The sequence below is a fragment of the Neodiprion virginianus genome, unplaced genomic scaffold (assembly GCF_021901495.1).
Source record: "Neodiprion virginianus isolate iyNeoVirg1 unplaced genomic scaffold, iyNeoVirg1.1 ptg000010l___fragment_2___debris, whole genome shotgun sequence".
NCBI classification, from domain to species: Eukaryota; Metazoa; Arthropoda; class Insecta; order Hymenoptera; family Diprionidae; genus Neodiprion; species Neodiprion virginianus.
In genome coordinates, this window is record NW_025804442.1 from 18,514 (window position 1) to 32,216 (window position 13,703).

At 40.2% G+C, this 13,703-nt stretch overlaps 1 protein-coding gene across 1 annotated transcript; it reads right to left on the reverse strand.

Moving 5' to 3' along the window:
- Positions 1 to 8,927: 8,927 nt before the first annotated feature.
- LOC124309686 (uncharacterized) lies at positions 8,928 to 13,641 on the reverse strand. The gene is made up of 4 exons (XM_046773525.1): positions 13,483 to 13,641; positions 13,209 to 13,373; positions 11,858 to 13,052; positions 8,928 to 9,008 (listed from the first exon to the last, which is right to left on the reverse strand). The coding sequence occupies exons 1-4, from the start codon at positions 13,617 to 13,619 to the stop codon at positions 8,928 to 8,930; spliced, it is 1,578 nt and encodes a 525-aa protein (XP_046629481.1). The 5' UTR covers positions 13,620 to 13,641.
- Positions 13,642 to 13,703: the final 62 nt, after the last annotated feature.

A 13,703-nucleotide genomic window follows, 5' to 3' on the forward strand; every position in this document is an offset into this window, starting at 1 on the left:
TTCTACATATAAACCCGAATATAATTGTATATATTGTAATAAATTCTATTGTTATTTTGGTAAATATTCTCCATATTATCTATACACACGATTGGAACCTAGACAGTCTTTAATTAGAGGATTCGGTCCATCCACGATATCGCCATCGGGTCCTGGTGTGTAATGTACGCTACATCTGCGGAAACTTGCGATGACGAGGTCCTTTTTCATATTCTCTGGTAGTTTATCCCACGCATTATTGATGGAGTTTGATGCGAACGTGCGGATAAATTCTTTTGGTAAAAAAGCTATATCCTCGGACATCATTCCCCTTAAACCGTCCAATTCTTTGTACAGACGGAAGGATTTCTCGAGGGAGCTGGTACACTCCTTCGAATACCAACTCCATAGTCGCTGCACATTTTCAAAGGCGCAATTGTATGCCGGGATGTATTCAGAGTTGTCATCATACCAAATTGAGCCTGGCCCTGCTGCTTGCTGGAGGTTATTCGCTGGAGAGTATCCATGGTTCACGTCATGCCACGGTGCCGCTTCCATATACCTCAATTTTTCTATTGCAGGGGGTATGATATGCAAATCTTCCATATTAATAACCCTCGTTGTACCATCGACGATCTCCGTCAGCCATGCTTTCTTCTCCGCCCCTTTGACGTATACGTAACACGCATTTCCAACCATTTTTCTCACAATCTTCGTCACATCCTCGTGAGATTTGTTGCCCGCATTCCATGATATTCCGTGGTGATTGTGTGTCAACCATACCTTGATAGCTCTACATTCAAGTGGTGAGCTTGCCAAATCATAGGGCGGCTTGAAAATGATGTAATCCAGACCCGACCCGTTTACATTCATGACTGCGACTTCCATGGGTACAAACTTCATGTTACGACCGATAAAACATTGCACGTCTAGGATCATCGCCATGTTGAGGAGTGGAAATGTTGCACTCGATTATATACTGACGGATCGTATGTGGAAGACTGACTATTCCATCTCCAGCACACCCGCTTTTATCCCCTCGTGGATGAATTTTGTGGAAGTAGAGGGGGATCGCATGGTTAATTTGTGACACATAACTGCATGAAAATTCGAACTTGTTGAATTCTCCACCAAGGTATTTTATAGATTATTCACGTCAAAATACGTAAGATACGGGCGCCAAGCAAGTCTCGACAGGAATTATTTAGTGTGTGTGTGTGCGTGCGTGTGTGTGTGTGTGTGTGCGCGCGCGCGCGCGTGTGTGTGTGTGTGTGTGTCAAATTCTATGAAAATACCCATCTTGCGGCAAACCGCGAAAATGATCAACGGGGGGGCGGGGGGTCACCGCCACGGATTGGGGGCTGGGGGGGGTAGCGTGAGAGAGAGAGAGAGAGAGAGAGAGAGAGAGAGAGAGAGAAAGCGAGCGCCGTGAGTCGAGGGGGGAGCTAGGGAGGAGCGATCCAGAACTGTCATATATACACTACTTCCAATGACTCGTTTGAAGTAAAATTTGACCGATTTTACTCCGGCTTCCCATTTTCCACCGAAATACGGCGCGCAGGGAGGATTAAACCACCACTGGGTTTCGTGTGATGCAAGGATGTTCGCGATTTCTGAGAACTCCTTTGAGGATGCAGCGAGAAGACGGCGATGTTCTGAGTCTGCGCTGACGAGATTCATTCCACAATCGCTTCTGATCGAGGCGCAAATTCCTCGTCGAGATGTGAAGCGTTTGTACTCCGCGATGAATGCCTCCGTCGTGTAGTCCGAAACTAGCTCGAGATGCACAGCAGAGGTCGTGAAGCAGATGAAGGTAACGATATATCCCTAGCATGATTTCGCTCCTCTTCCGCGGGAGGCTCGAGTCGAGAGTGGACCAGCGTATTAAACGCCAGAGAGGCGAAACGGCCTTGATTGCGTGACTCGAGACTGAGGGACTTGGCCCATCTGTTGGCTGCTGAGAGTGGCGCGATGACGCGCACACGGAACGTAACGATGTATGAATATGTGGATCGGTACTCTTCCTCCCAGGATCCAGTACCGCTGTCGAATTGTAGCGAGAGTGAGTCGCGGACCTCCGTGGAGCGTCAACCGATCATGATGATCGATGATCAATGTGGAAAACGATGATTCGCGAGGCAAGAGGAACGGGTACTTTTCGTCATACGAAAGCGATGAGTGATTCAGTTGACCACCAACTCTGACGAATCCGTTCGAATCGATCAACGGCGTGAGTCGCGATAGTGGATGACTTCGAGTGAGACTTGAGCTTGTCTCGATTTGGCGAATTTCTTCCGCGAAATACGCCTGCTGAGTCACCTTGGTCCAATACAATTGAGCGTCATTCAATTCCCGAGTCAAGATTGGTCCAGAATTGATAGAAGACGTGGGTGTTTGTTTGATGTTTTCCGCTTCGCGAGGAAATGATGTGCAGCACGCTTACACAACGCGGTGACCTTGAGGAGAGTCGATAGTTTTCAGTAGCGATCGACGAGATCCCAGATTTGTAGCAACTTAGCTGTTGCGATATACGTCGACAGCCCTTTTCTTCCCTCGAGATGAATGTCTTCCTCTGGTCGCAGAAATAAGGATGGCCAATTGACTGAAGGCTTCGAGAACCAGGATGGTCCGAAGGTCCAAAGTTCCGAATTTTGGAGTTGTTCCGGAGATGCACCACGAGACGCAAGATCAGCGGGGTTTTCGGAATCTGAGATGTGATATCAACAAGCGCGCGTGAACTCTTGGATTTCCGTTACGCGATGACGAACGAATTCTTTCCACCGCGATGGGTGGCTTTTGATCCACGCGAGCGCAACTGTCGAATCTGTCCACAGATAAACCAGGGTGTTTCCGAGATTTAGAGTCTTTTTCACGTGACACATCAACCAGACGAGAAGATTCGCAGAGCAGAGTTCGAGACGAGGAATTGTCACCTTGTTCAGCGGCGCTACTTTAGTTTTCGCGCACACTAGTAAAACGCGCACTTCGTAAGTGTCGATGTACGTTTGCGAGTAGATCACTGCGCCCCATGCACTTTGAGAGGCGTCCGCGAAACCGTGGATCTCTATCCAGAGAAATGCTGAACGTAACCCGATCCATCGTGGGATGGTGATAGCGGAGATGCCTTGAAGATCTTGCAGAAACTCGATCCATCGCAAGGACAATGAATCTGAGAGCGGCTCGTCCCAGTCGAGACCGAGTGCCCACAATTTCTGCATAAAGATTTTGGCTCTGATCATAATCGGCGAGAGCTATCCGAGAGGATCAAAGAGCTGCGCGGTTTGCGAGAGAACTTTTCGTTTCGTGAAATTGTCCTGAGTTTGATGAGCTTGTGGAGAGAACGCGAACGCGTCAATGTCTCCACGCAAGACTGAGAGCCCGAAAGAATGGACTGTGATCGAGATTCAGATGCATCGCGAACTCTTGATGGTTTTGAGAAATGTCAACAAGAGTTTTGGTGGCTTGAAGTCCACTTTTGAAGTTCAAAGCCGCCCGCTTTGAGCAATTGATTGAGTTCGTTGATTTTCTTGCGATCTTGATCAACGTCCTTTGCTCATGAGAGGATGTCGTTGACGTACGTGTTCTCGAGAATGACGAGGCTCGCAATTGGATACTGCTCACTTCCTTCCTAAACCAGTTGATGAAGAACACGGATCGCGAGATACGGAGCGCTTGCAAGACCATACGTTAACTAAGTCAGCTGATATTCCTCGATCGGTAGCTCCGGTTCTTCCCTCCAGAGGATGTGCTGAAAATCGTGGTCATCCTTGTCGACCAAAATTTGCCGGTACATTTTGACGATGTCTGATGAGAATGCGACTGGATATTGTCACCAGCGTGAGAGAACGTCTGTGAGTTCGGTTTGCACTTTTGGACCAACAAAAAGATTGTCATTGAAAGAGGTTTCTTGAGACCCGTTGAACACGACATGCAACTTTGTTGTGGAACTGCTGTCGCGAACTACACCGTGATGCGGAAGATAAAACACGCCCGAATTGTCTTCATGTGCATTGATAGCGCGACGCATGTGCCCGAGTTCACGATATTTACGAAGAAAGCTCGAGTAAGCCTCTTTGAGTTTCGCGTCGCTACCGAACCGTTTCTCCAAACGAAGCAGGATTTGATGCGCGGGATTCCGCAAGTTGCCGAGCTCTACCGAATTGTCCGTGAGCGGCAGCCGAACTACGTAACGACTGGACGCAGTTCGAGAAACCGTTTCGCGAAAGTGTTGCTCACAACTCTTTTTCGGAAGTTAGTGCCAAAGGTTTCGACACTTTTCCCTGCTTCCAAAACTGCTGCACGAGATCGAGCAGTTCGTGATCGAAGGAGCATTGGAAGCCTTGGACTGCGCCATACGAGGGGCTTGCTGCTTCCGCTGAAACGCAGCCGGAGAGAACCTAGCCGAACTGAGTTTCTTGCGCGATAGGAGTTCCTGGTGCTCCTCTTCGAACTCCTCGAGCAATGATGTTGCTGTAGATGTCAGGTCCGAGAATTACGTCGATCTGACTGGAATGTGCAAAGCTTGGATCCACGAGGTCGAATCCTCGTAGATGAGGCCAGTCTTCGACGAGAAGTCGAAATGAGGGGAGATACGAGGTGAGTCGCGGAAGCACGAGCGCCTCCACCTGACACGAGAACGAGGTGTGAGCACGAGATTGGAGTTGCAGTGTTGCGATGCCTCGAGTCACTGCCGATTGATGAGCTCCGACGCCAATGATCGGTATTGTCATGCAAATATTGCGCAACGATTATATATGTATTTATACGTTTATTAAAACAGAGAATTGAGTGATAATTGATAACAACAAATGGTAAGAGGAAGCGTTAACGTTATATTATATTTAATTAGACGTGCGTGACGCCTGGAAGCAGTATTGAGACTGCTTACACGGCCTCTCGCCGGGCTCGGCGACAGTGCATATGAAGTGCATAATCGCGTAATTTGAGGACTGCTGCTGATAAGAAAGCCAAGCGCATAAGGCGGGGTACGCTGCATGATAAATTTTGTAGTCATCTGAATGATCCCCGGCATGTTCCTACGAAAGGATATAAAACTGTGACATTTCATTAGAAATGTTCCAGCTCCATCACATCCCCCGACGAAGACAAAGGCGCGTCTCTGCGGCTTCTGATTTCTCATAGGATTCTTTCGTCACGTTTAGCCTGTGTCTCAATCCTGCGTTTTAATTTTGTTCGTTCTACTACTTCCAAAGCAGAGGGATTTCTTTGGCAACAATATCCGGTGAACGCCGAAATATAGGTGGGTATATTAAATTTCCACAGCAAGAGTAGAATAGACAAGACGGATATCGCTCCAGAAACGGCAGCTATTGATGGGATCCCTATACCTTTGAAGTTAGCCCATGTATTGTTGACACGAAGGGTCGCTTCGTTATTCGCGAGGACACTCTCAAGGTCTAAAATGGCTTGTCCTTGATCCTTGAGGGTATCCGAGTTAATCACGTGATGCAATACAATTTCCCGGCCTGTTACAAATTTGTTTAGCGGGGAAATGGTAACTGCATGTATTTCTGTTAACTGAGAAGTCATATGTTCTACGATTAATTTGACTCGCGTTTTCAAAGTTTGAAGTTCGCAGCTCTGATTCGTGGTTATCAGGGATAGCTTGGTGATTTGAATAATAAAAGTCTGCATTGAAGCGCATGTTATGGTTACCTCAATTGGCTTCGAAGGTAAGATTATTTGCGATCCCTGCGTTCTTATGTAAGCAATATCTGTGACGAGAAAACGACTCAGAGTGCATCCTCGTGGTATGGGATCAGTTATTTTCTCACAAAGTTCAATAGTATCGTTGCGATGTCCCACATCGCGGTAATCACCAATGAAATAATCGGTTATCTGTTTCAGTTGAGAAAATGTGACTTCTCTTATAAAATTCTTACGTACTAATTTCAAAGCATTTGTTGAGTTAAGCGTTACATAAGTGTGATTTATTCTTACGGGTACCGGGGTATTCTGAATTATTACCCAAGGTTCCTTTTCTAAGTAAGGCACTGTGAGTATATAGATAAGTTTGCCTTTATCTGTGGTTATAGTTAAATCACTTATTTTAATAAACTTCTCGTAATTTTCCTCCTTAATAGGTATTAGTGTCTTTTTGTCATTGGCGTCGAAAGCTTGAAGAGCTGTTATAAGCTCCTTTGGAGTAAAAAGGGTGTTATCGATGATACCATGCCTTCCTAATTGCACGGCAGTCATTACCAGATCGATTAGTCGTTGCAGTTCCTTAATTTCAAATAAACTTAGAGTTATAGCTTCCATGTATTCCTGATAAGCAAGCGTTTCGTTACCTTTTATTTCTAATGATTCTAATTGTCCCCATACAGTTTCCAAAGACTGTTTAAGTTTGAGCTGATTTGTATTCAAGATATTAATTTGGACTTGATTGATGTGCAAGGACTTGGTTACAACAAGATTTAGAGTGTCCGTTACATTTTTTAGTGAGGCTAGATTCCCATTAATTATTTCCAAATCATCCGCATCAGCAGTTCCATAGATTGATTTTTGAATTGTTCCTAAAAAGTTAAACATTCCTCTTTTCGGTCTGATGTTTGGCGTGAGATAAGATTTCCTAAGGGGATACATTTCATTTGCCAGGCCCGTCAGAAGGACATGTTTTCCAAATACCGCCTCGGCTTCGCGCGAGGCTTCGTAAGTAACATCGCTCGACGCGAGCGCTTTTGGAGTACTTGTTTTGGTTCCGTGGGATTGAGATTTCCTTAATTTAGAGGGGTGGCGCATCATTTGAAGAATAGGCGCACCCAAGTCTAAAATGACTTCCAAAATATTCTTGTGTGACGAGGCACGGGCAAATTCCAAATCTAAAGCGTCCAGGGCAGACTGGGCGAGGGATCGCTGACCAGGGTTCCAATGGTCCAGATAGGTATCCCGTATCGTCTGGAGGCCTCCGAGTTTGTCGTGAATGTCGAGTAATGGTTTGGTAAACCCTATTGCGTCAATGGATTGGAATATCTTCCATCTTTCCTGGTACATGTATACTTTGCCCACTTCCTCCTGGAGTAAAGTCCCATTGATAACTGAGACATCGAAGTAGGCTAGGGACAGATTGCCACACCTATAACAAAAGAAACTAACAAGGGGAGTGTCAAACTTGGGAATCACAGATTTCCATCACTTTTATATATATTGTAGGGCAGGGTCCTCTCAATAAATATATAAAGCGGCAAGACGCCATTCGTTTTTATTATTGAGAAATTTCAACTCAAAGTTCTATATGTAACTTAAGTAGAAGGAACCTTTTTTACCGGTTGCAGCAATAGTTCCGTGGCGTAGCGGTAACGCTCTTGCTTACTGAGCGACTTTATTTTTGATAATATTGACTACTTTGTTATTATAATTATTACAAATCCTATTTTTATAACTTTTTGTATTTTTTCCTAACTTAAAAATAAAAAAATAATTTATAGAAATATTAATTATTGATTATTTATTTTTGTATTAAATAATTTATAAAAAAAAAGTAACTCTAACGGAACTTGAACAGCCGTTCGGTCCCTCAGTAAGCAAGAGCGTTACCGCTACGCCACGGAACTATTGCTGCAACCGGTAAAAAGGTTCCTTCTACTTAAGTTACATATAGAACTTTGAGTTGAAATTTCTCAATAATAAAAACGAATGGCGTCTTGCCGCTTTATATATTTATTGAGGGGACCCTGCCCTACAATATATATAAAAGTGATGGAAATCCGTGATTCCCAAGTTTGACACTCCCTTTGTAAGACTCTATTCCGTGGAGATCCAATCGTTACCCTGAACCCGTTTTAGTTTAATTCTAGGTGTTCAGTGCCTGAGCGTCGTTTTGTGCCCGTGTCATTGCGATCTCCGTGCGAGCCGCGCTCGAACGATTCGTCTCCGCAGGGATGCCAAATCTCGCGTAGATGAGGAGGCGAGCGCGCATCACGCATTTTTTGAAACAGTCGAGTTACGTCGTCCGTCTAGTGACGATCGTGAGTGACGCCGTGCGTTCTCTCGTACCACGACCAAAAGACGAGAGGCCCAAATATACTCTCGTATACGTTCGCTCTACGGAGTAAGGTAGATGAGTGCGGCCCGAGTGCCTCTCATTCTACACGGGACCGAGTGCCCATACACGCATACCAAGGGTCTTGCACCCTTCCATCATACAACGAGCCCGAGCGCTCTTGGTGTACTACCAACACCAATCATACTCTCATACACGTTCGCTCCTTGGAGTAAGGCAAATGCAAATCATACGAAATTCGATCGAATCGAATAAAACAAAAATCGCAATACGAAACGCACTCGAGATCGCGGTGGCATGAGCCAAACGGGCTGTAACCGGCATAAACCCATTCATATACACAATCGACACATGCTTTTATACGTTTACAAATACACGTTCATACTTCGTGGGTTTTTATGCCGCAAGGCTTTTCCCACAAGAGTCAATAAACATTCATAATTCGATGGCTCAAACGCGAGAGTTTTTTTATTCAAGAAACCTCAACCTCTATCCTTCATACTAATAAAAAAGGTTCAATTCAAAACTACGAGGCAACTTCGCCTATGAAGAAGCTTCGACTATACACTAGGGATTGGATCGTTTTCCCTTGGTCCGGTGTCGTATTCGTAGTACGGTTTGGTATTATTCAGATGGGTCTTCCAATAAGACGCTGTGGAATCATCCGCGGTTTTCTTGTAAGTGATATTTCCTTTTTGTTCGTTGATCTCGACGACGACGAATGGCCCATTCCAAATCCTTTCCAAGGCGTTCTGTCGCGTATGGTTCTTGATCATTACTTCATCTCCCACTTGATATAAAGGAGTTTGTCGTCGTGTTCCTTGGTGCACTTGTTTGTGGTTTTTCTCTCTGGATGTGTTAAGCCAGACCAGAGCTTTCTCGAACCGTTCCTCCAATTTTCGTATCCACAACATTTTCTTACTAATCACGGTTTCCAATCGGTTTTCGCGGAAACCGTCAGGATTGTTGGCTTTGTGACAGAACATGAGGTTGTGAGGCGTTTCACCTGTTGATTGACGAACGGAAGTGTTATAGGCACATGCAATTTCTACTAAAACCTTGTCCCAAGTGTGTATTCTCTCTTCGCAGGCAGTTCGAATATAGTCTTTCAAGACACTATGCATTCGTTCTATAGAGCCGTTCGACTGCGGGTGATATGCAGTTGTGGTGATATGTTTGATATTATAGTGTTCGAGAAAGGAATCGGTCAGCTCGTTACAAAACTCCTTTCCCATGTCCGTCAGGATTACTTTGGGGCACCCGAAGTTACCTATCCAGTACTCTGATAGAGCCTTGATAACTTCTGTCGCGGTTTTGTTCGTAAGTGGGGCACATTTAATGAATTTAGTTATTGAATCCTGCATCGTGAGGATATATCGGTGTTTATTCCAAAATTCGACCAGAAGTCCGACGATATCTATTGAAAATTGATCGTTAGGTTTTTCAGCAAAGGTTTCGAAAAGAATAGCGGGTGATTTCATTTGTATCCTTTCCTTTTTATTCGCTAGGTGCGTGACCCCAGCGCCACCTTACGATACAACTTACGGTGGCTCTTTTTAGATATTTTACATGTACTAAATGCTAAATAGATGTTTAAAAAATTAAACAAAGTTGAAAAAAATATTATTTATGTTAAAAATGTAAAATTTTACACAGAGCGCATATTAAATTATAAGTTTTTACCTGGATCAGCTGAAAAAAGTAAGTGAAATTAACACAATAACTAAAACAAGTCTCATGTGAATAAGGTTAAGCAGTGTTAAAATCTGTCAAGAAGTTTATTGTTAAATTAATATTGAATGAAAAATAAGTATTAATATTAAATATATAACAATCTGAAATTATATAAAAAATAAAAAATATTTCATTTTGACATAATTATATATTTACGAAAATATCTAAAATTTTTATTTTCTTTATTTAATTTTTCAGATAAAAATGGAATTTGTGTTAAAAACCGGCTTTCAATCTATTACCCACAATATTATTTTCCAACCACAAACTTTAATAAAAGGTAAAAATTTAGTTCTGGCTGAACATGTGAGAGATGTTGAAGAACATCGAAAATTAAATCAAAGTTATTTAATTAAAGCGCGCGTCATTAGACAAGCATCGGTAAATTCAACGCCTTACACAACATCATTGAATGTAATAACACTTACATACTACAATTATCATTGTTTGGATTTTTTTTTAATTTTATTTTTATTGTTTTAATATTTCAGATTAATGAGACACGACTTGTGACAGATGTCAAGTGTGATTGTGTATACAATCAGAGCAAGAAATGTAAACACATCGCAGCATTAATTTATTTCATCAATAGTGAAAAAAGTGCAACAAAAACAAGTAATGAACAAGTATGGGGAAAACCTAGTGCCCGACAGTTTGCAAAAGATAAATATGCTAAAGGTAAACAATTTGGAGAAATGTTTCCCGCAAAAAGAGAAAAATGTTATGAGGCTCCAGAAATAGATATTTCTCAATTGTTAGAAGAATCTCCTTTACAACAGGTGATGGTAGCAAAAGCTAAAAATACAAATATACATACGGTCAAAAGAGTCATGAATTCATTACTGCAACAAGTCGAAATTAATTTAGAAAAGGAAGACTGTGAACAATGTGCAATTAATTTTCTAATTTCTTGTGATGAAAATACGTAATATAAAACAAATTTTAAGTTAGATAAGAAGTTAAAAGATTTTTACGTCGAAAAAATGGAAATGTCCGAAGAAGATATTATAAAACTATGCTGTGAAACTTTGGGACAATCTACTTGCACTGAATGGTATGCTGCTAGACAACTAAGATTGTCTGCTAGTAAAAACGTGCACAGTATTAAAGTAAGAAAAACTAAAACTATTGAAAGTCTGGTGTATGAAATATTACATCCAAAAAAAATTGATTGCGCTTCTACTAAGTATGGTTTAAATAATGAATCACTTGCAAGAGAAAATTATGAAAAAGTTAATAACTGTACTGTGAAACGTGTTGGTGTCACAGTTTGCAAATTTCAACCTTGGCTTTGCGCGAGCCTTGATGGAGTAGTTGTACTAGATGGATGTATCTCAAAACTAGTCAAATTTAAATGTCCCATTTTATGTAAGGATAAACCTGTGATAAATATAACTGATAATTTGTGTAATGTTAAATATTTAGAACTCATTGATGGTGCCTGGGAACTGAAGAAGTCTGATAGTTACTACACTCAAATTCAAATACAATTGTATGTGAGTGGGATGAATATTTGTGATCTTTTTATATATTCACCAATACCAGGTGGTTGTTGTTTAGTTGAAGTGCTTCGTGATGAAGATTTTTTAAAGAAAGTTATTTCACAAAGTGAAATATTTTATTTTCGAGATTATTTACCAGCTCTTTGTGCGGCAATGACTAAAGAACCAAGTACAGAGAATGATGAAAACATTGATACATCAAATACTGATAGTTGTGCTGAAAATGAAATTTACGTTGACAATAACAATAACAGTGAGGAAACCTCACCAGTGCGAATTTTTACAGAAAAAAAAAATTAATCCATCAGAATAATTATATTAAAATAAATAAGATGTTTTATTTTATATTATTAAAAGTTTATTATATCATTATATTACATTATTTTAATATTACATAAAAAAAGCTTTATTACGTGTTGCTAAAAGTTGAAATATGATTTATTAATGTATATTTTATGCCTAAGAATATGTATTTAATATATAATTCAGTTGTAATGTTAGTACATGATCCAAAAAATTTAATAAATTAACCAGTTCATTAAAAAATATCAATTATTTTGAACCATTAATTATATTCTTCATTTTTTTTTTTGGAAATTATTGGTGGTTGTAAATTTACCAAAACACAGCATACATGTATGATGTCATCTACACAATGAAATAGATTTTCAGGAAATTTATTTAATACTTGATAAAGTCTTAATCGTTGCATTATGCGTTCAATATGAATTCGTACTTTTGCTATGCTGTACGTTTCTTGAGTTTGTTGTGTTGTAAATTCAGATTTTTTCTCTAAAAAAGGTGGCATAACCATTTTTAATTTTTTTCCACTTGCATCGATAAATGTTTTAATTTCCGGAAAACCTTTGTCAGCCAAAACGACGTCACCATCTTCTAGAAGATCTAATAAACCTGATTCAATTGTCATTTGAGAGTCAGATTTACGACCACCAGCTACTTTTGATTTCAAGGAAATAAATCCTCCTGGAGTGATACCTATGAGAACCTTCGCAGTAAAATTTTTTTTATAATGCGAATAACAATAAACCCGATGATCAACATTAGCAGGAATTTCAATATTAAATTCAGTACAATCGATGATTACTCGAGTATCACTGTAATCATGATGAAAACACTCAGGCATCGTTGCTTGAACAACATCAATATCCGGCCAAAATACTAAATTAGCTGTCGTACTAGCTAATTGCTCCAAAATGTCGAAAAAAATTCTTGAAATCGTTGTTCTATGCACGTTAAATAATACGCCAAGAGCCGAAAAAGTGAGTCCTGTTTTTAATTTCATTAAAAATATGAACAGTCTATCTTTGTAACCAATCGTCGATTTTTTAGGAGGTTTTGTTCTGTCTAATAAAAAATTAAAATTATTAAATGTTACACCAGCAAGATCTATGAGTTGCTCGTTTTTTTTAACTGATGAAAATCCTTCAAACATATTGGTTACTTGAGTTTCATGATCAGCAAACGTTCTATGTGGTGTACCGCACTCCTTGTTAACATATTTTTTATTATTTGTAATTATTTTTGACGTCGACGCTTCCAGAATCTCTGTTTGTGTCTCAGCATCACATTTGTTATTAGTGATATACCGATTACAAATGAATGTTTTTGATGAAACATTGGAGGTAAAATATATATTCGCTTCACATGCCTGCTCCACCGTTTGATTCATGAATGTATTATTTTGATCACCTTCAGCTATTTCAGGCGGTTCTACAAAATTCATCACCGGATGTATCTCAGCCGTTGACGATAATGACTTTTTCATTATTCTTCTCTCCATGAAGCGTTTGTGTCTAGATGAATTAATTACGATAACAGAAATAAAAATTAAATTAACTATAATAGGTATTGCTAAATTTTTAACTATACCGATTAATGTGACTTAATTTTTTAGTCGATTATTTCGATTAATCTAAATATATTAATCGAAACTAAATTCTTTTACGTACCTATTCAAAACGGCAGATTCGTTGACTTTACGTCGTCTATAAGCTGATGGAAAAATAGTTGGAGCGAAGTTGGGACTTGATTCAATATCTGATTTTTCACCGCTAATGAAGTGTTCACTGCATATAACATCCATAGGTTTTGGAGACCATAACGATCCATCAATACTTTACAAAAAAAAAATTAAACTATTACATACTCAGATTTCTTATATGATATACACATGTACATGATATTATTCTATAATATATGGTTATAGGTTATAGTAATACTTACTTTTGCCTTTTAACAGCAGCGATCCATTTTTTTCGCTGATTTAATTTCCAATTGGCAACCGGAAACTTATAAAATTTACAATTGCTATTTCGACTTGTATTTTTGCAATCGACTACACAACAACTTTGATGACCCATTTTATTTACTTTATTTAATTTAGTTGACACACGTGTTATTTTAATAGCCTTAAGTAAAAAAGAGCCACCCATAGTTCTATATTG

Excerpts from the sequence above, each read along its gene's own strand:
- LOC124309686 (XM_046773525.1), bottom strand. The coding sequence starts at position 13,619 with ATGGGTCATCAAAGTTGTTGTGTAGTCGATTGCAAAAATACAAGTCGA. Across the intron at positions 13,053-13,208 it reads GAATCTGCCGTTTTGAATAG|ACACAAACGCTTCATGGAGA; the intron begins GTACGTAAAAGA and ends TAATTCATCTAG. Across the intron at positions 9,009-11,857 it reads TACATGTATGCTGTGTTTTG|GTGAAACGCCTCACAACCTC; the intron begins GTAAATTTACAA and ends GTCAATCAACAG.